The sequence below is a fragment of the Staurois parvus genome, unplaced genomic scaffold (assembly GCF_062004578.1).
Source record: "Staurois parvus isolate SC_StPar_1 unplaced genomic scaffold, SC_StPar_1.0 ptg000192l, whole genome shotgun sequence".
Taxonomy (NCBI): Eukaryota; Metazoa; Chordata; class Amphibia; order Anura; family Ranidae; genus Staurois; species Staurois parvus.
This window is the reverse complement of record NW_028317988.1, coordinates 7,881,778-7,902,927: the sequence shown is the minus strand read 5'-3', so window position 1 is coordinate 7,902,927 and position 21,150 is coordinate 7,881,778. Positions and strand designations below refer to the sequence as shown.

Sequence of the window (21,150 nt, the reverse complement as noted above, 5' to 3'; positions counted from 1 at the left end):
ATAATGAATTACCTTTTTTTTTTATTATTATTATCATTATTATTATTGTTTCCTGGAATTTGTTGCCCTGGGAACTGTCAGCTCTCCCATCACGTGGCAGGCTGTCAGGGTGACCTGGGCGCCTGCTCGGCTCTAACAACACAAGGTGACACAGCCGGTCTGCCCCCTCTGCCTGATGAACATCTTTCAACACATTCGCAAACGCCACAACCTGGCGGACTCGTTACATTTTACTGAACATATCTATCAGTTTTGAAATGTATTTCGTGCAATCACTTTACAATAAAAGAATAATGTTCCGTCTGTTTGCTTTTAGGCAACAGGAAGGCAGGCTAGACGTCATCAAACGGCGACGCAGCGGTCCCTGAGGTCCTTCGTGTTGTAGCAGGCCGGCGTCCACGCAGAGCCTGAGTTTGGCACCATGTATTATAAGTTCAGCGGCTTCACTCAGAAGCTAGTCGGGGCGCCGTCGGTCGAGGCTTGCAGCCCGCAGGTGAGAGGGGAGTTGGGGGTGTTCCGGGAGGAGAGCCCTGCCTGCAGGTTGACCTTCACCGCTTAATGTCATTGACAAGGCCGGTCAGGACAGGCTGAGGTGCTGGGGAAGTAAAAGCCGGAGCATGCATTGCTGATCCTTCACCTGCAGCTGTAACAAATCAATGAAATGTTTCTGCTCTGAAGGGTTTTTGTTGTTTTTTTTTTTTATATATTTATTAGAATTGTAAAGGCAGAACAATGTTATGACGGGAGCACGGTTTGTTTGTGCTTGTTTACACCTTGAAGAGTAATCCACAGTGGATTGCTGTTCTCAGTCCTGACAGGCATAGAGAAGGTGATGCTGTCGTGATGGCCTGTTTTTTGTGTTTGGTCTTTTTGAATAGAAATCCTACGCCATATCTGTGATCCTAGCCCTTGGCTCAATGGTTGCGATGTGACCCTATTCATTTTTGCTATGCTGCAAAGCATCGTGTACACCCCATCTTGCTTCCTTTGCAGTTTAACCTCCCTAGCGGTCTGATTATGTCCATATTTCTGTGCTCAAAGCGGTACCTTTTTTTGCATGGAAATATGTATTTTTTTTATTGTAGGCCTGTAATTTTTAGGAATAACTCACTGAAATCTGTCCGAACAAGAATCTAGTAAACATCTCGGGTATGTTAAAATTTGAAACATGAAATCATAAATTATAATTTAATAAATAATATAATTTTATTTCAATAATATAATCAAACCAAAAACACTGAAATTTGAAATAGAGCGCCAAGTTCTCACATTGCTGAGCAAAGTCGCAAAATTGTTTTCAGCGTCTGATGAATTTCCCCCACGAATCATTATCACTCAATTCTGCAAGTGGTTCTGATTTACTATCGCTGTTCTCTAGCCGGTCTAAAACCGCTTTTGACCTAAAGGGACTCTCCTAGATTGTAAGCTCGAAAGAGCAGGGCCCTTGAATCCCTCGTGTACTGTTTTGTTACTGTCTTGTCTCATGTTCTGTCCCCCTTGCTACTGTACAGCTCTGAGCATACCCTTTGGCGCTATATAAATACTGTATAATAATAATAAAGGGACGCTTTTTGGACGCCATGGACGTTTCTCAGTTTCCAGGCAGAAAGAACAGTAACAATGCAGGCAGGGCGCAGGACAAAGCACTCGGGACAAAATGTATGTGAAATGGTTTGATACAGTAATGTTTTACTATGTGATTTTAGTGAATGTCACTTTTTGTCATTTTCAAATTTCCCGCCGTTCCGTCCCCCGTACGTCCCAGCGCTCACAGGGAACGGAGCCCAAAAGACGGATGCCGGCATCTGCCAGATTACATTGCCGGGGACACTGCAGGAGGGACATCGCGGGAGCGCAGGACAAGGTAAGTGATCAAGGGATCGCGGAGCAGCGCCGCATGCTAAGCCTGAGTGTAGCTCAGGCTTAGTGCTTGTGGTACTGACACTTTATCCCGAGCTACACTCGGGAATACTGCCATGGAGGTTAAAGCAGAACTTCAGTTGCCCCCCAGGTATCTCCACTAACCCCCCCCCCCCCCCCCCCCTTGGGTGCCACGACTATGGTTCACGTGCGGGTGCGTCCATTGGACTCTCCTGGTAGCAGACTTTGCACGTGTGTGTGTGAGAAGCCCCATGTGTGCACAATGGCTGGAGAACCCGGTGCGTGCACAGATATGCTGCAAAGTTCTCTCAGGGCCCAAGCCCTGTGACACATCTGTGCACATGCAGGGGGTAGGGAGAAGGTCTCGCCTAGATGAGGAATGCCTTAGGACAGGGGTGTCAAACTGGCGGCCCTCCAGCTGTTGCCAAACTAAAAGTCCCATCATGCCTCTGCCTTTGTAAGTCATGCTTGTAACTGTCAATCTTGCAATGCTTCGTGGGACTTGTAGTTTGGCAACAGCTGGAGGGCCGCCAGTTTGACACCCATGCCTTATAACTTGTTCAGATGCTCAGCTAGGGGGCAATAAAAGTAGACAGCTGAGCCGTGTTTTTTTTAGGGCTCGTTTACACCATATGTGCATAGAAACTGATGTGCATATTTCACTGTCAGAGACATCAGTTTACATGAGTTTTATGCACATTGCAGCAAAAAAAAAAATCTGCACAATACCAGTGTTTTGAACAGGGCACATAGAGAACAATTGATTTTGTGCCCTTGCAGAACGCTTGCAGACATCTGACATCTCTGCACCGTGGCGTGAAGGAGTAATTTACTGTCCTCTGTTCGCCAACCTAAACCAGGGCCTGCAGCCACTCAGGGCTGGGAAAAAAAAATTGTCCCTACTGTCTTGATTGGTGGGCAGCAGCTGGCTCCCTGTACCAGCTGTCACTTTTTGAAAAGAGAGCGGCCGCATCATTCATTCACAGAGTTCTGTGAATGAATCAACTACAAGTACCAACAACCTTTGTGGCTGTCAGCTTGTAGTTCTCAATTAAATACCACGGTGCTGTTGAGCGCTCTGGTAGTTCATTGATTCTTCCTGTAAGTGTATACCTGCTTGTCCATACGATGTACTGTGCAAGAGTCCTGCATGGCACCTGTGATCTGGTGATCACAGGCACAATCCTTTCCAGGCTCAAACAAAAAATAATAATAATAATAATAATAAATGCAAATTTTTTTTAACCTGTAAAAAGATGTGCATTTATCATTATTTGTTTTAAAAAGGTGAAAAGGTGAATTTCTCCTTTAATGCAGGCAACATATCACCTCCTTACTGTAAGGTTGGGTATCTATTTGCTTGGTGCTTGATAAACCGCTGTGCTAATGGTTGAAAGAAAATAGAACTACTACTATTTTATTCTCCAGGATCTCTGCTTTCAGAAAATGTTTTGAGGGTTTTAACTTATCTTCACAACTGAAACAATTTTTTATAGTGTGCAAAATGTGCAAAAACAGCTCTGGTAGCAAGAGGATTCAATCAAAATTTTACAGAGGGACTTATGGTGGGGGGGCTGCCATTTACAGTCCTCTTTTGAAAATGCTAGTTGGCCAGAACAGTGACCAACTGGGCTCAATAAGGATTGAGTCACTGACCTAAAATAATTATGCATATCCAGTCTGGGAGTAGCTAAAGGGCTGATCGGTGCATCACTAGTTATTGTGGATGGTGTTTTTTTTTTTTTTTTTTAATGTAGACACCCAAGGTGATGTCATCTTTTGCTACAATGTATTTGTAATGAAGAAACACGCAGCTTTTGAAGTGGATAAAACACGCAGCTTGGGAATGATGCACTAGATCCAGGTCATACACAGTGGGAGGAGGCGATAAAGAGGTTAATGTAAAATGGAGGGTATTAATGTGCAGGATAGGGGGAGGTAAGAGGTTTAATATACAGAGACAGGAGAGGAGAGTGAAGTCATTCATTCATTACTTCTTTTTCCTCATTTGTAATAGGAAGGGGGAGGCTCCCAGATATACACATTAGTGTGTTTACATTTGTGATTACTGTGATTGGTCATCACAACAATCACAAGTTACAGAACTGCTTTTTACTTTGTGTCTCTTCTGAGACTTTTGACAGTCATTCCTGACACTGGCTGGAGTGATTTTTGTAAACTGAACTAAAAAAAAAACGCCTCCACCTTCCAGCCATTCTTTTAGATTCCAGCAGTAGGGAGGTGTTTAACCCCTTTACGACCACACAACTGCACTAACTGCACTTTCAGCGCAGAGACTTGAGTTGTCAAAGACAGCTGTTGGTCCGGACTAAAGGCTGGTAGCTGGTGGGATCACCTTCCACTCATGATTGCTGATCCTTGCTGCTCTCTTGTGCAGTAGCATTTTACCTCACTGAGAATGCCTTCCTTTACACCTTTTGTGTACGCTGTAAGGTCTTGTGCTTGTAGGGCACAGCGTCTGAGTGGTTTCCTTTGATGATCACTTATTTTTTGACAAGACAGCTGAAATTTCTTTAGGAGCCCATTGTTTCAGAGAAGTGGAGAGTTGTGTGGTACAGTGCTAGGGTTAGGACCTCTCCTGTGGATGTTGGTTTCTGGAGGACACGTGCCCAAAGACCTCTGTACTATCAACAGATGGATTGGGGACAGTAGAAGAGGAGGATCAGAGAAGGGAGGATCAAGCAGCCTTTTTACACAATGCGGAGGATTAACCCTTTAGGTTCCACAGTGACTATAAGAAGTATGCTTTACTGCATATACAGACTGTATTTACTGTTGTGGGTATAGTAACACTTTAAGTTCAGTTAGCATTAGAAACTCAACCTCAAGTTTTTCCTTGTTAAAAAGTACACCATATCCTGGCTAAACTTGCCTTCACTTTTGTCATCTCATCCCTTCGATACTTCCTGGAGTTGTCTGAAAACCTTAAAGTGGTATTAAACCCAAAGCCAAAAATGTAATATATTGCAGCTTAACAAACCTTCAGTAAAAATTAAATACATTAACCTTAACCTAATCCCAAATTTGTGAAAAATTATCATAATATGTATTAGCTGCCCCCTTAAAGTGAAGATACACTCCAAAATGCAATAAAATACAAAAAAGGTTTGATGCACACTTATACCAAACAGTACTATGTATCAATAACATACACAAATGTTATAATCAATAAACAAGTCCCACACTGTGTAGTGTGCAAAAAAATCCTCCTAGTGCTTCAAAAAATCTTCATGCAATTTTTCTACGTGCTCCACCACCTTGTGCTGCTAATAATGCACTCGCCGACCATCCATGACCCCTAATTAAAAGAACGTCGTATGCGCTTGTTGCCCAAGGCTTTAAATCCCGGTGGGTTTCTCCTCTGTATTTTCAGATGTCATCCCAATATGACCATGTCTTGTAGACTTGCTTGTATGCATCTACAATATATGTGTCTATTTAATCTGGCGTCCCACTGAGAGGATTTATCCCTTTGAGAATGTGCGTTCCGCACGAAACATGTCAGGGGAATTCCTCAATGTGACGCTTTTTCTTTTGATGACCACACATTCATGAGGAAAGCCTGAAAGCCATTTTAATCCTATGTGAGTGTCTTTTTTAATTTATTTGGATTCTATTAAAATAAAAACGATACTACTCTATCAGCACCATCTTGCCTCCCTGGCTCGTTATTTTGCAAGCCCTTTAAGGTGGAGTGATTTCTGGAGTCTGGACGGCGTTGGACCCACTGGTGAGTCTGAGGTGGACCCTGAGCGTGATTGACATCATCCTTTAGAGTCTGCCACTGTACCTGATGGCGCCATACCGGTGACCAGACCTTGACGCATTTACAGATTATATGCATACAACGCGCAGTTTGTATGTACTTCTGGTAAGCACATTATTGTACTATTACTTCACGGAATCAAACTATACTGCTTGGCCCTAACAGCCATTGGAACACCATCCTATTTGGGACTTATTTATTGTTTATGAACATTTTAATAACGTACATCAGTCCTTGTCTTTTATGGTATCACTTTATTTAACGCTGCATATCCAAAACTTGTATTTTGCCACTACTCTTGCCACGTGAAGCTGGGCATTGTCGTGCACCAGGAAGAACCTAAGACCCACTGCACCAATGTAGGGTCTGAAAATAGGTCCAAGGATTTCATCCTGATACCTAATTGTCTAGCCTGTAGAGGTCTGTGCATCCCTCCATGGATTTACCTCCCCAGACCATCACTGACCCACCACCAAAACGGTCATGCTGAACGATGTTACAGGCAGAATAACGTTCTCCACGGCTTCTCCAGACCCTTTCATGTCTGTCACATGTGCTCAGGGTGAACCTGCTCTCATCTGTGAAAAGCACAGGGCACCAGTGCGGTCCTGCCAATTCTGGTGTTCAATTACAAATTTCAGTCGAGCTCTATGGTGCCAGGCAGTGAGCACAGGGCCCACTAGAGGACGTCAGTCCCTCAAGCCACCCTCATGAAGTCTGTTTCTGATTGTTTGGTCAGAGACATTCACAAAAGTGGCCTGCTGGAGGTCATTTTGTAGGGCTCTGGCAGTGCTCGTCCTGTTTCTCCTTGCACAAAGGAGCAGATACCGGTCCTGCTGATGGGTTAAGGACCTTCTATGGCCCTGTCCAGCTCTCCTAGAGTAACTGCCTGTCTCCTGGAATCTCCTCCATGCTCTTGAGACCGTGCTGGGAGACACAGCAAACCTTCATCCTGGAGGAGTTGGACTGCCTGTGCAACCTCTATAGGGTCTAGGTATTGCCTCATACTACCAGTAGTGACCCTGACCCTAGCCAAATGCAAAACTAGTAAAAAAAAAACAGTCAGAAAATATGAGTAGGGAAAAAAATGTCAGTGGCCTCCACCTGTAAAACCATTCCTGTTTTGAGAGTCGTCTCAGTGTTGCCCATCTAGTGCACCTGTTGTTAAATTCATTAACACCAAAGCAGCTGAAACTGATTAACAACCTCCTCTGCTACTTAACTGACCAGATCATTATCCCAGGAGTTTTATTGATTTGATGCTATACTCTGATTAAAAAGTGTCCTTTTAATTTTTTTGAGCCGTGTGTGTATGTTTGTATGTGGAGTTACCCTTTAGGCTTGCTTATTGTGTTGGATGACATAACAGCTCTGATGCCCATTTCCCTTCCTTACTGACACTGGCTTATAGAGATTTGAGAGAAAAGGTTACCTTTATTGATCAGCTATTTGATTCATGTCCTAATGCTGCTCCTTTCCTAGACTGCTGTCTAGAGAACTGTGAGTGGCTCTCACATGTGTCTCTACACATGTATCTGAGATCTTGATGTGCAGTATATTTAAATGTGTCAATGTTTTAGGGTAGCAATACAAGGACCCAAATAGGGCTGATTCAGCAGGAACCAGCCAAATTTTGATCCGTATGTTGCCACTGTAGTTGAACAGAAGTCAATATACCGATTGACTTCTGTTGGATCACCTTGTCGAATAAAAGCCACTGCAGCCCTGATCTGTATTCTGACAACGGCAGAGTCACCCTGCTTTCAGAATACAATGGCATGGAGAGCAGGATTCCCCATCCACACAACAAACAAACAAAAAAACTGAACCATGTATGGCCAGCTTTAGTTTGGTAGCCTTTTGCTTCCTTGTGAGTTCTGGGAAATCTGTGTATTGTGTTGGTTTATAGATAGACGTGGCTGTGTCTTTGAAATCCATGACTTCCACATTTCAAGGATATCTAGACACTGGAAGTTTGTCATGTCTGCGGACACCTTCATGTGATAAGTGTGCAGGAAATGTTCTGATTACAGCAACATTTAGAGGTGAACAGAGAGTCCAGCTCCCCTCTTATCTGGGCTGTTGACAGTTATTGGATTGGAGCGACAGATTCTCTCCTTATTTGTTCTCTACAATCACCCTTTTCTCTTGCGTTGCTGTTGGAGAAATGTGAACGTGGGCAGAAACGAATGTAGCAGTCATCCTGCCAGAATGACCTTCATCGAGAAAGACATGTTCTAAGTGTAGGAGCCCTTGTGAGAACAACACAAGGTATGTTTTGTATCAAAGGAGTATAATCCTCCATACTGGTTGTTGGCTGCCTGGATAACTGTTCATAAAAGGTTGCTAAGCCTGTTAATGAAAAGGCTTTTAGACTTTTATCGTCACCTCTTACTTAGAAATATGAGAATTAATTTGATACTTCTACATTTTAAGTGAACTCTTTACAGCACATTTATAATTTTCAGATGTGCTTTTTAAATAGGTTAAAAGGGGATTTCTGCTTTCTCTAAATTCCCTCAGTTTTTGATTTGATAGAAGATAAAGGTTTTCATTTCATCTGCTCCCAGAGCAAAAAGCGTTTTTTGCTGATCTAGAGATTGATCAGCATGGAGCTCTGGTGAGTTACCCAACTTTACTTTTGGTGGTGGATTTTGGCACAATTTCTTTGAGAGCACCTGAATTTGGAAAGGATTTATTTGGACATTTGAAGAAATTCAGAATTGGACATTTTTGTTTTTTTTATATTCACAAACGTAATTATTTAAATTACTTATGTTTTGCACATAATTTTGATATTTTTTGATATTAATTGATAATAGATATATATATCTTTTGCACTAATGTTTCTACACTAAATTAGGAATAGTTTGTGGTTTTAGCGCATTCCTTGATTTAAGAAATAAAGGTTTTAACACTGGTAAAATACAGGATTTCTTCTTTCACTGTTACGGAGTTCCTTTCTAGTGACTGATCATGTCCCTTTCAAAGGATGTAGAGGTTTAGAGAGAACCAGTCACATTTATATAGACATTAAGGGGTTTATTTACTAAAGCTGGAGAGTCCAAAATCAGACTCCCTTCTGCATAGAAACCAATCAGCTTCTAACCTCAGCTTGTTCAATGAAGCTTTGGCAATGAAACCTGGAAGCTGATTGGTTTCTATGCAGAAGGGAGTCTGATTTTGGACTCTCCAGCTTTAGTAAATAAACCCCTAAGGGTCCATTCACACCAGATGCCTTGGCACGTTTGTTAACAACACATACTAATGGAAGGACCAATACACATCAGTATCAGCACACAAGTGTTTACTTATCCTGAATGCACACTTTGCCATGTGAATGGACCCTAACATGGCTTACAACAGCCTCAAAGTGTCTGTAAACATCTGAAATGAACAAAGTCTATCCTCTATTGTGTACTTGCGTTGATCCAAAGCACCAAGTGTGATTTCTGTCTCCTCTCTCATTTCTCTGCTATCTGAATGAGCCTTTTATATGCCTGCTCTCTGCTTGAGTCATGTCTATGCCAGCCATTCTCAACGAGGGTTCTTCAAGAGGTTGCCAGGGGCTCCTTGACTTGTTGCTAATTGACCACCAAATCTGATAGTGTCTACATTGTTCCAGCTCCCACACCAATTGGCAGAGTTATCAGAATGACTGCAGGGGTGATGATCTGACCAGCACTGTTAGGGAAAACGTTCTTTCCACTGATTACCAATGTAAAGGACATTTTCACAATGACTTCTAATGGATTAGCCTTAGCAGGGGTTCTCGGAAACCTGCAAATAATTTCAAGGGTTCCTCTGGGGTAAAATGGTAGAGAGAGGCTGGTCTGTACTGATGTCAAACTGTTCTAGATGCACAACCCCCCCACCCCTGCCAAAGAATACAGCAGATGATTGACAGTCTCAGCTGTGCATGTTTCCCCAAGGGATTTTGGCGAGGGGGTGTGTCTTTTTTACAGCATGCAGCTCTCATTTTGCACTTCGCTCTCTGCTATATGGTGTGCTGTGTCAACAGATCCTCACCCTCTGCTTTCTAGAGCTGAGAAATGTAAAGTGTGTTCTTTGGAAGGCTGTAGAGGAGAGAATACTGCAGATAAACAGGTGCTACTATGTAGGAGGATTTGTTTCATCTCTGTATATCACCTGAGGGTAAATGCAAGGGTATGCAACCACTTTAAAACTGATCTCCAGGTTTCCTTTAACTTTAAATGGTTTACTTGAACCCGGATAGTCAAAACAAACTATTTCCCTAGCAAATGCAGCGGCTGGGAGCACTGTATAAACAGTATGTAGCCTACATACAATATGCAGAGTTTTGTGTTCCAGCAGTGGGACAAGACGATCCCACACACAGGAACAAAATTAGTTGGGCTGAATGAATACAAAGCTTCCTCTAATTGGCTGAAGAAGACTTCTTGATGTCATCAGCCATTCTCTGTCTCAGTCAGTCAGAGGAAGCTTTGTATTCGATCATAGAATACAAAATTTCCTCTGAATGGCTGAGCAGTATTTAGCCTGACTTGACTTTGTTCTGGGGGTGGGATAGAAAGGTCCCATTCCACTGCTGGGACAAAGTGCTGTATATTGTGCAGTTGAGGTTACATACAATTTATAAACCAAACTAAAATGATTAGTTATGGGCTCAACCAGGACTCTAGGGTTTTTGGTTATTATATTAACCATTTGCCCTCCTGAGGATTTACCCCCCCCCCCCTTCCTGACCAGGCCATTTTTTGCGTTATGGCGCTGCGTTACTTTAACTGACAATTGCATGGTCGTGCAATGCTGCACCCAAATGAAATTTACGTCCTTTTTTTTCCCCACGAATTGAGCTTTCATTTGGTGGTATTTGATTGCCTGTGTGTGGTGTTTTTTTTTTTTTTTGTTTGTTTTTTTTTTTTTTTTTTGTTTTTTTGGGCTATAAAAAAAAAAAAAACCCGACAATTTTGAGGAAAAAAACAATATTTTTGATATTTTTTTTTTTTTGCTATAAAACATATCCAGTAAAAAAATCTAATTTCGTCATAAATTTAGGCCAAAATTTATTCTGCTACGTGTCAATCCCAATACGTGTAAATTAATTGGCTTGGAGAAAGTTAACACTTCTACATAATACTTCTCCCTTGCAATATGTCCTTTATTTTGAAAGTTTCAAGTTGCAATATAAGGAACATTCCTTTAATGAGGACTCTACTTCCTGTACTCTAGAATTTCAAATGCGGAGCTGTGCTGGTCATCATGGGACAATATTGATGTTCATACAGGGTCTAATTATGTCCCCCAATTCTACAAGGGGGAACAATGTGAGATCTGTGGAGTGTGGTGTTTTTTTGTTTTGTTTTTTTCATGTTTTAATGATGCTTTCATTAAAGAAGTCGTTCATGAGTTCCTTGACCATCTGCTTACTAATTTATGCTTAGATTAATATAATAACCAAAAACCCTAGAGTCCTGGTTGAGTCCATAACTAATCATTTTATTTTGGTTTATTATTGGATCTTTGATTGGGGACTCCCGGACCACACATTGTTTCTAGACCTTGAGGCTTTTTCTTTGGGAGGTATTATACAGTTGTGACCAAAATTATTCAACCCCCACTGAAATTGAGTGTTTTGGCCAGTTTGACATTGCTTTTGATCATTCAGTCATCTTGCTTACATTTACATTAAAGAGGCACTTGTAGGTCAGACAAATATAACATAACAGTTATAATGAAATAACCACAAATGTCTTTTCTGTGCTCACAGCATTATCAGTTTTATTCAACCCCCAAGTGACATTCAATCTTAGTACTTAGTACAGCATCCTTTTACAGTTATAACAGCTTTTAAACGTGAAGCATAGCTTGACACAAGTGTCTTGCAGCGATCTACGGGTATCTTCGCCCATTCTTCATGGGCAAAGGCCTCCAGTTCAGTCACATTCTTAGGCTTGCGCACTGCAACTGCTTTCTTTAAGTCCCACCAGAGGTTCTCAATCGGATTTAAGTCTGGTGACTGCGATGGCCACTCCAAAATGTTCCAGCCTTTCCTCTGCAACCATGCTCTAGTGGACTTGGAGGTATGCTTGGGATCATTGTCCTGTTGAAAGGTCCAACGTCTCCCAAGCCTCAGGTGTGTGACGGACTGCATCACGTTTCCATCCAATATCTCCTGGTACTGAAGAGAATTCATGGTACCTTGCACACGCTGAAGCTTCCCTGTACCTGCAGAAGCAAAACAGCCCCAAAGCATGATTGACCCTCCACCATGCTTCACAGTAGGCAAGGTGTTCTTTTCATCATAGGCCTTGTTCTTCCTCCTCCAAACATAGCGTTGATCCATGGGCCCAAACAGTTCTAATTTTGTTTCATCAGTCCACAGAACACTATCCCACAACTTTTGTGGTTTGTCCACATGGCTTTTGGCATACTGCAGTCGACTCTTCTTATTCTTTGGAGACAGCAAGGGGGTACGCCTGGGAGTTCTGGCACGGAGGCCTTCATTACGCAGTGTGCGTCTTATTGTCTGGGCTGAAACTTCTGTACCCACATCTGACAAATCTTTTCTCAGTTCCTCAGCAGTCACACGGGGACTTCTCTCCACTCTACGCTTCAGGTAGCGCACAGCAGTCGAAGTCAGCATCTTCTTTCTGCCACGACCAGGTAGCGTTTCAACAGTGCCCTTTGCCTTGAATTTGCGAATGATGCTTCCTAAGGTGTCTCTTGGTATGTTTAACATCTTTGCAATCTTCTTATAGCCATTGCCCTTCCTGTGAAGAGAAATCACCTCTTCTCTTGTCTTCCTGGACCATTCTCTTGCCTTCACCATGTTTGTAACCACACCAGTAAATGTCTAGAAGGAGCTGAGTATCACAGTCATTTTAAAGCTGCCTAATTGGTGCTTATTATGCTTGATTGCTGCTCGGTGACATCCACAGGTGTTTTCAATACCTGATGGAAAGCACCTGTATGAACCTCTGTTCTTCAGAGTGGTAGTCTTTAAGGGGTTGAATAATTGTGGCAATGAAGAAACCACATAAGAACCATTTACTACTGTATTACATAAACAATTGATGTCATTTTAGTTGCATTTGGGTAGTTACAACGTCCTTGTAGGATTTGATTCTGAATACAATTCCAAATGTACACTATAGTCCCTAAACCCCTTTACAGCATTGGGGGTTGAATAATTTTGGTCACAACTGTATATTACATACAATTTTATACAGTGCTCACAGCCACTGCTACTGTTAATGACTCAAATAGTTTGTTGGACCAACTTGGTCCAAATGAACGTTTTAAAATTAAGTGAAGTTAAAAGAAACCCGGAAGTCCGCTTTAAAGCCACATATTTTTCTTTTGATATCCATGCCTTTTTATCCCACATGGATTACCCTGCTGTGTGGAGTTTTACAACAGATTGTTGGGTGTTAACCTGGGTATACACTTATTTCAGCCGCAACCATTGGAATTTTGATCTCTGTGTAAACCTTTCTGTTCAACAGAAGCAGATTGTTCTGTTTCTGTCGAATGGTCCTGCTGGAAACCAGCATTTGATCAGCCATTGCTGCAGCACTGATCCTTGTATTCTGATAGGTGACTGATTGTCTTTGCTGTCAGAACACAATAACCCAGTGGAAGAGATTTATGCATCCAAATCACTTGTGTGGATGTAGGATTCTGTGATCTATTTATTTATTTTTTTTGTGTTCAAGCCTGCTGGATGAATGGGAAAAAAAGCTGAATATCCAGCTGTAAATAATACCAGAGGACTTGTCCTGCATGTCCCTAACTTCCCCCATGTGTAGCCCTTTAGGCTGTGGCTATTTAATCCACAGTGTCTGCCAGGGCTGTGGAGTCGGTAGATAAATGTTCCGACTCCTCAGGTTTTTTTGTACTTCCGACTCCTCTGTATTAATATGTGAATGTATTTTATACATTCCTTGAAGGAAAGAAAGGCAAAATACATGTCATTACCACAGGACTACTGGCTGGGAAGCCAACAGTCTACTGTATTGAACAGTTTAAGCAAAAGACGAACACAATGAAAACAAAGTTTTTTTTTTTTATTAATTTTTTTTATTAATTAATCAAGTGGCTGGATAGTAGCAGCAGGCATAAACATCAGGAACAGGAACTTTACCAGTCCATGCGTTGCGTGCCATATAGTGAAGCACATGAAAAGCATGCTTCTTCACGGTCACTTAACGTGTTCGTTTTGTGGTTACGTGAGGCACTGCATGCATTGGTCTTTATTCTTACAGTAGAGAAGTCATTCATTATAACTTTTTGTGAATTGGGACATTTAAACTTGCTTTTTTTTTAATTCCAATCTAAATTTAATCAGAGTCGGAGCATTGTTTGCCGACTCCGACTCCAGGTACCCAAAATTTCCTCCGACTCCACAGCCCTGGTGTCTGCCAGGGTGTATTACTGGCAGGAGTTTTGGCTCTTCAGTCTTACACTCTGAAATGGTTCTAGATGGCAGTGCCAGGTGAGACAAAATGGGTTTCAGGGTTCTTATACCATGATGATGGGGCTCCAATAATGTCATGTCAGGTTTTAGTTAATTCCATAGACTTTAATATGAACAGATTAGACCATCTACCTCCCACAGTATTTTAAAAAAAAAAATCCAATATACAATAAATGTGTCAGAAGCGCCTAATCAAAGTGTGTGTGTGATAACAAATGGTCTAATGGGAAATAAAGTAAAGTAAAAATCCAATGTGTACAGGTTTCTTTAATAAGCACATTGATTTATAACACCAGTAATGCATTTCATGATGAGTGGTAACTTTTTCAAATTTTGGTGTAGCACAAACATCATGGCCAATTACAATTTTCTTTTTTCTCTTCTGTAGGGGTTCCGACCTTTTACCAACCCCAAGGCTCCAGCCCCCATTTTTGCAACACCAACAAAACCTTCAGGTGAACCCTCAGCTTCTTCCTTCTTGATCAAAAACAGAGTGCCAGAGCTGCAGAAATTCTTCCAGGTGATTAATGGAACACGAATGCTATGTGATAAAATGTGCCAATTCTTTTATGGTATGAATAATATTGTGTACATAAGGAGAGAAGTGATTGGTGGTTCTGTAGCATTTTGTCATCATAGAAATATCAGCACATCCAATCTTGTAAACTTTTTACTACAGAATGACATTTTATGTGACTGTCACGTTGTCTGCCTTTTTGTCTTAAGGATAGATTTTCATCACTGTAGGCACAGCCTTTGGTGTCCAAATTAATACTCCTTAGATCATCCATTTTACATGTTATATGTTACTGGTCTTAAATCCCAACTCCATCAGACTTTTTTTTTCTTTCTTTAAAGCAAGTGTAAGTCACCTTTTTTACAAAAAATATAAAACATGGCCCAGAGAAGACCATGGTGTTCCTGGGTAATGAGTTCAGATATGCCTTCTTCTTTACATAACTTTGTTTTTTGGATGCCACGGTGAACTATGTTCACAGAGATTTTTGGAAGTATTCCTGAGCCCATGCAGTGATGTGCAACACAGAATCATGCCTGTGCCTGAAGATCATGGACATCCAATAATTGTTTCAGCCTTTGGCCTTTTCCCTTGCACACAGATTTCTCCATGTTCTCTGAATCGTTTGATGATATCATGTACTGTAGATAAATTTAAAGTGGTTGTAAAGGAGTAAGGTTTTTTTTTTTTTTTGTCTCATTGAAAAGATTGAAAGAATAAAAGCCATACAGACATGAGAAATGAGTTAGATGAAAACCATATAATACACAACTTGCAAGTACGAGTTCTGATCATGAGGTTGACCAAAAACATTAATAAACTAGTGGGGTGTTGCCCCTGTGGGAGGGAGGGGAAAGGGAAAGTGCGAACCTAGAAGGGAGGGGCAGGGAGGAGATGTGGCTCATGTGGGAAGCATCAGGAAGGGGATCTCTTACATCTTTCACACAAAAGGTGTCGATGAGGGGTGGGGCTTTGGAATTAAGAACATTGGGAAAGGTGTGGGAATCAAGAGATCTTGGGAGAGCTAGTTCCACATATAGGTCCGTCTAAGCAGATGAAGTATGGCCCTTGTGGTGGAGATGTAGTGAAGACGGGCTATGTAGAGTGGCAAGTCAGCAGAGTAAGGTGTGGGAAAAGGGGAGAGGAAGAAAAAGAAGGGGGAAAAAAAGGGAGGGGAGAGTAGGCAGTCTCTTACTCCTCCTCTTGGGCGGGAGGGGGGGAACTGGTCCCCCCTCAATCCTGGAAAGTAGTAGTAGCTTGGAGGAGGGGGGAATGTAAGCAGATTAGTGTGGATGAATTTTTTTTTTTTTTTTCTTTAAACCTTCATGCATTCTATGCTTAAAGGGAAAAAAAAAACCTGTGTGTTGCTCCCCTCACCGCCCCCCAATACTTACCTGAGCCCGATCTTGATGCAGCACTGTACACGGGAGCCTTCGGCTATCCTGGTACTCCCTCTCCTCATTGGCTGAGACCACAGTGGGAGCTGTTGGCTTCCACTGCTGTCAATCACAGCCCATGTGCCAATGAGGAGAAAGCGTGGGGAGGGGCTGAGCCACGACTGTCTTATGGATGCATAGAACCGGGCTCGGGAGCGAGCATGCACCAGTGCCCCCATAGCAAGTGGTTTGCTGTTGCGGGCACTGGTCAGGGGGGAAGAAGCGCCTGCACAAAACCTGCTTTGTGCAAAACCACTGTACAGAGCAGGTAAGTATAACATGTTAAAAAATGAGTCTAAAAAAATAATAGCTGCTGGCATAGAAAGGTACCTCAAGAACCAATAGGATAAGTAAATAAATAAAATAAATATGCATATGCAGCGCTAATGACATAAAAAGTGTAAAATCACAATAAATCACACTGTATAAAGTGCTGAGTCTCTATAAGCTGAGGTGATTGCGGTGATGCTTACACATAGTCACAGTGTACATATTATCATAGGTTTGTGGCTTCTGTTTTTTGATCGTATTGGGGTTCTCTACCCATGTTCACTATCACTAAAGTTACTAGCCTATTGGATTACGTACCTTTTGGCTATATGCACATATCATAGAAGCATTCCAGTTCATAAGCATTCAGCAGTTTATACAGTGTGATTTATTGTGATTTTACTGTATTTTATACTTTTTATGTCATTAGCGCTGCATATTTATTTTATTTAGGTAAGTATAACATGTTTACAACTTTTTGTTGCCCTGTCCAAACTTTTTTGAGACTTTTTTTTTTTTTTTCCTGAAAATGGTACATTTTCTCAGTTTAAACATTTTGATATGTTTTCTATTGTGAATAAAATAGGAGTTTATGAGATTTTCAAATTATTGCATTCTGTTTTTATGTAGATTTTACACGGTGTCCCAACTTTTTTGGTATTGGGGTTGTAGATAGAGAAGTTTAAGTGGGCCAACAACCCTGACTCCATCTAATATTCAGTGACAGCAAGACAGTGTAGATTCAAAGGATAAGATCAGCTACACTACGAAAAAATTCAAACGCTGGTAACTTCATATATTTGTTGAACATGAACACTCGGATCCTCCTCCGACGTGTTTTGACTGACAAGCTTGGGTTTAATCTAGGAGGAAGAGATCCCAGGCATGTTGTCTGTTTGAATTATCTGATTCAGGGCCTGGGAGCAGCATGTCCCATACTTTTGCCAGCAAGATAGCACAGTCAGCCTTAAACTGGAAATCTTTATCAGAACTATGAAATGGCAGGTCAGTGCAACTTTCCACCAACTGAATAAAAACATGGACGTAATAAGAATGTTTATTAATTCTTATGTACTAAGAACACAATGTTTTTTTGGATGGAGTTCTGCTTTTATAACCGGACAGAGATTTTTAATAAAAAACATGCTATACATACCTGCTCTGTGCAATGGTTTTGCACAGAGCGGCCGCAAACCTCCTCTTCTTGGGTCCCCTGTCAGCTCTCTTGGCTTCTTCTCTTGTGCAAGCTAAATTATTATTATTATTATTATTCAGTATTTATAAAGCGCCAATAGTTCGCGCAGCGCTGTACATTACAAAAGGGGGACAGAACATGTGACAGAACAATACCAATACAATGCAAAACATGAGGGGATTGAGGGCCCTGCTCTTTCGAGCTTACAATCTAGGAGGGAGGGGATGGTGGTACAGGAGGAGATAGCTGTGGGGGATGGAGTGGTAGGAAGAGTGGAGGAGGTTGGTCAAGTTAGCTGGGGGTGGGGTAGGCTTCCCTGAAGAGATGGGTTTTCAGGGTGCGCCTAAAGGAGAGGAGAGTAGGTGATCATCTGATGGGTTGGGGCAGGGAGTTCCAGAGGATGGGTGACACCCTGGAGAAGTCCTGGAGGCGGGCATGGGAGGAGACGACCAGGGAACTAGAGAGAAGGAGGTCTTGTGAGGAGCGGAGTGTGCGTGCTGGGCGGTACTTGGATATTAGGTCGGTGATGTAGTTCGGGGCAGTATGGTGGACAGCTTTGTACGTCAGTGTTAGGATTTTGAATTTTTATCCGTTGCGCAATCAGAAGCCAGTGGAGGGATTGGCAGAGGGGGGTGGCGGAGACAGAGCGGTTGGAAAGGTGAATGAGTCTGGCAGCCGTATTCAGGATGGACTGAAGCGGGGATAGCCAGCGGCGAGGCAGGCCAGTGAGGAGGGAGTTGCAGTAGTCAAGTCATGATATGATGAGGGAGTGGATGAGCTGTTTAGTGGTTTCTGGGGTTAGGAACGTGCAGATTTTGGTGATGTTGCAGAGGTGGAGTCTGCATGAGTTTGTTAAAGATTGGACTTGGGGCTGGAAGGATAGGTTGGAGTCCAGAATGACACCAAGTACTCTGGCCTGCAGGGTGGGTTTGATATTGGCGTTATTATTATTATACAGTATTTATAAAGCGCCAATAGTTCGCTCAGCGCTGTACATTACAAAAATCCCAAACCGAGCTGTATGTGTCTATAGACTCAGGCTATAGGCTCAGTAAATCTCAGCCCCCCTGCTCCCTCCTCACTGGCTTTGACTGACAGCAGCAAGAACCAATGGCTCTAAGAAGAGCTGCTTGCAGACAGGCACAACGCTGGTTTGAGAGAGGATGGGTTTTTTTATTTTGTTTTTTTTTGTGTGGAGAATGCATTACGGTAAAAAAAACTTTTTTTACCTTTACAGCCACTTTAACCTGTGTTAGACTGTTTTGACTGAGAATAATCATATAATAGATTTCAGCTAATAACTAGAGGGGAGTGTATGGCTGATCACTACAAAGGGAAAGACCACCTCTCTGCTTCTCCTACCCATTAGAATAGATCTACTGTGCCTGCCCTCTGCAGAGCTGTGTATGTTATGCAGTTTCCTGCAAGCAAGCGATGCCATAGGACCAGGAAAGCAGTCTCTTTTCAAAGTTGACTCTGGCAAGCTGTCACTAGCAACTGGATTACTCTTGCACCATGGTCATTAGTCTGCTCTGTTATGCTTCAGACCGTAAATGTAAACTTGAGCTTCCAATATTTTTTCTTTTCTTTTTCTCTTTAGAAACCTGACGGCATACCTGTCCACCTAAAAGGAGGATATTTCGACAGACTTCTGTACCGAACCACTATGGCATTAGCAATCGGAGGGGTCGGCTATTGCCTCATAGCGATCTTCATGGCCGCACAGCCCAGAAAAAAATAAATAAGTCTGGAACTGATCACAGAGCTAATGCCAAACATGTAAATTTTATTTTTGTCAATAGATCTATCTTACTGAGAGTTTTACATGTTACTGTTCCAAAAACAATTGTTTTACTTTGGGGGAGGGAAAAAAAGCGCTGCAGCCATTTCCTCAATCACATAGGCTGCGAGTACTATTTAAGTTAAGGAATGATTATAAAGTTGGATGTATTTATTGGCAACTCCTCTTCCATTCCTATGAATACACTCTTATGCAGATTTAAGAAGTGTTCTTTCTGAACAGAGCCCTAACCAGGATATGAGGCAGAATTTTTTAATTTAGTTGTCTCAGGTCATCTTACCAGATTGATTCAACTCTTGTAACGCACAAGTTGTGTTAAGGCGTTATTGCAATGGGTCACATGTACATTGAAAGCAAGACTTCTGTGCAAAGTGTGAAGCAAAATGTAACAATAAATGCTTTCCATCCGTAATGAGTGGAATTGTCTTGTTGGTATGCTGTGTTCAGAGGGATATTCTAAACCGCACAGCAAAAGCTACCTTTCTGTACTTTTGTTGGTTTAATATTCTGCTGATAGTGCAGAAAAGAGACTTCATTTAAGGGTTAAAACCGCCGACATGAAATTTACACTGATGCATTTCTATTTGCTTAATGTGGAACTGCACTGCATCGCAAAGCAAAAATGCTATATAATTTATTTTTAATATTTAAAAACAAACTCTTCCATCCATCCATGCTTTATTTTGAAATCCTTTTGAAAAACACCTTTGGCATTTCTGGCAGTAGCCATCTTGAGTAAGGGCAGATGATTCATGTACCAGTTACACTGAAGGAAATAAGTATTTGATCCCCTGCTGATTTTGAATGTTTGCCCACTCACCAAGAAATGATCAGTCAGAAATCGAATGGTAGGTGTACTGTAACACTGAGAGACAGAATAGCAACAAAAACATTCAAAAGAAATGCATGTCTAACAAATTATGCAACTGATTTGCATGTTCATGAGGGAAAGAAATATTTGATCCTCTATCATTCAGCAGGATGTCTGGCTACTAGGTGTCTTTCATGCAGGTAACAAGCTGAGATTAGAAGCAATCTCTTAAAGGGAGTGCTGCTAATCTCATTTTGTTACCTGTATAAAAGACAGCTGTCCACAGGAGCATCAAACAATCAGATTCCAAACCCTTTACCATGGCAAAGACCAAAGGATGTCGGGGACAAGATTGTAGACCTACACAAGGCTGGACTAGGCTACCAAATTATTGCCAAACTATTTCCTTCACTGTACTTCCTGAAATCCATCTGTCCTTGGCTCAGGCTTTAGAACCCTACCCCCCCCCCGAAGACTCCTGGGATGTATGACATTTGCCTAGGCATGGAAACCAGGAAATAAATGAAAGAATGCAAAAAAAAAAAAGTTTAACACAAGTAAATATGATCTACTTTCCTATCTATTTGCTAAATGTTAGCAACATAAGGATTAGAAATAGTCGATGTTGATTGAGAGAGTGAAGTTCCACTTTAAAGTGAACCTGAACTCAAAAAATTTAAGAACTTCTATGTTATAGTGAACATGTGAACAAGAATAATTGTTCCTAAATCTTTCAGTACAAAGTTTACCTTTTTGTCCTGAACTCCTGAAAGCTAGCCGTGCACTTCCTGTGCCTTGAACCTCATAGCTGTATATTTCACATCTAAGGCACTACTACATCTGACAGCTAGTCTCCAGAGTTTTGGTGATGTTTCTACTGTGCCACTCAATATTCTCCTTTCTGGAGAGGAACCTGCAGTGCATCTTCCTGCTTATGATTTATTCAGTCTGTGGCTCTCTTCTGAGGTGAAGGTGAGGTGGTTATTGTACC

General features: G+C 41.8%; 1 protein-coding gene across 1 annotated transcript; it reads left to right on the top strand.

Moving 5' to 3' along the window:
- Nucleotides 1–333: 333 nt before the first annotated feature.
- On the top strand, nt 334–19,760 carry COX7A2L (cytochrome c oxidase subunit 7A2 like). The gene is made up of 3 exons (XM_089677838.1): nt 334–493; nt 14,518–14,649; nt 19,148–19,760. The coding sequence occupies exons 1-3, from the start codon at nt 422–424 to the stop codon at nt 19,286–19,288; spliced, it is 345 nt and encodes a 114-aa protein (XP_089533964.1). The 5' UTR covers nt 334–421; the 3' UTR covers nt 19,289–19,760.
- The last annotated feature ends 1,390 nt before the right edge of the window (nt 19,761–21,150 follow it).

What these genes read in the sequence shown, in the direction of transcription:
- COX7A2L (XM_089677838.1), top strand. Translation starts at nt 422, where the DNA reads ATGTATTATAAGTTCAGCGGCTTCACTCAGAAGCTAGTCGGGGCGCCG. An exon ending in TCGAGGCTTGCAGCCCGCAG is followed by an intron (nt 494 to 14,517) that starts GTGAGAGGGGAG and finishes TCTCTTCTGTAG; the next exon opens with GGGTTCCGACCTTTTACCAA. An exon ending in AGCTGCAGAAATTCTTCCAG is followed by an intron (nt 14,650 to 19,147) that starts GTGATTAATGGA and finishes TTTTCTCTTTAG; the next exon opens with AAACCTGACGGCATACCTGT.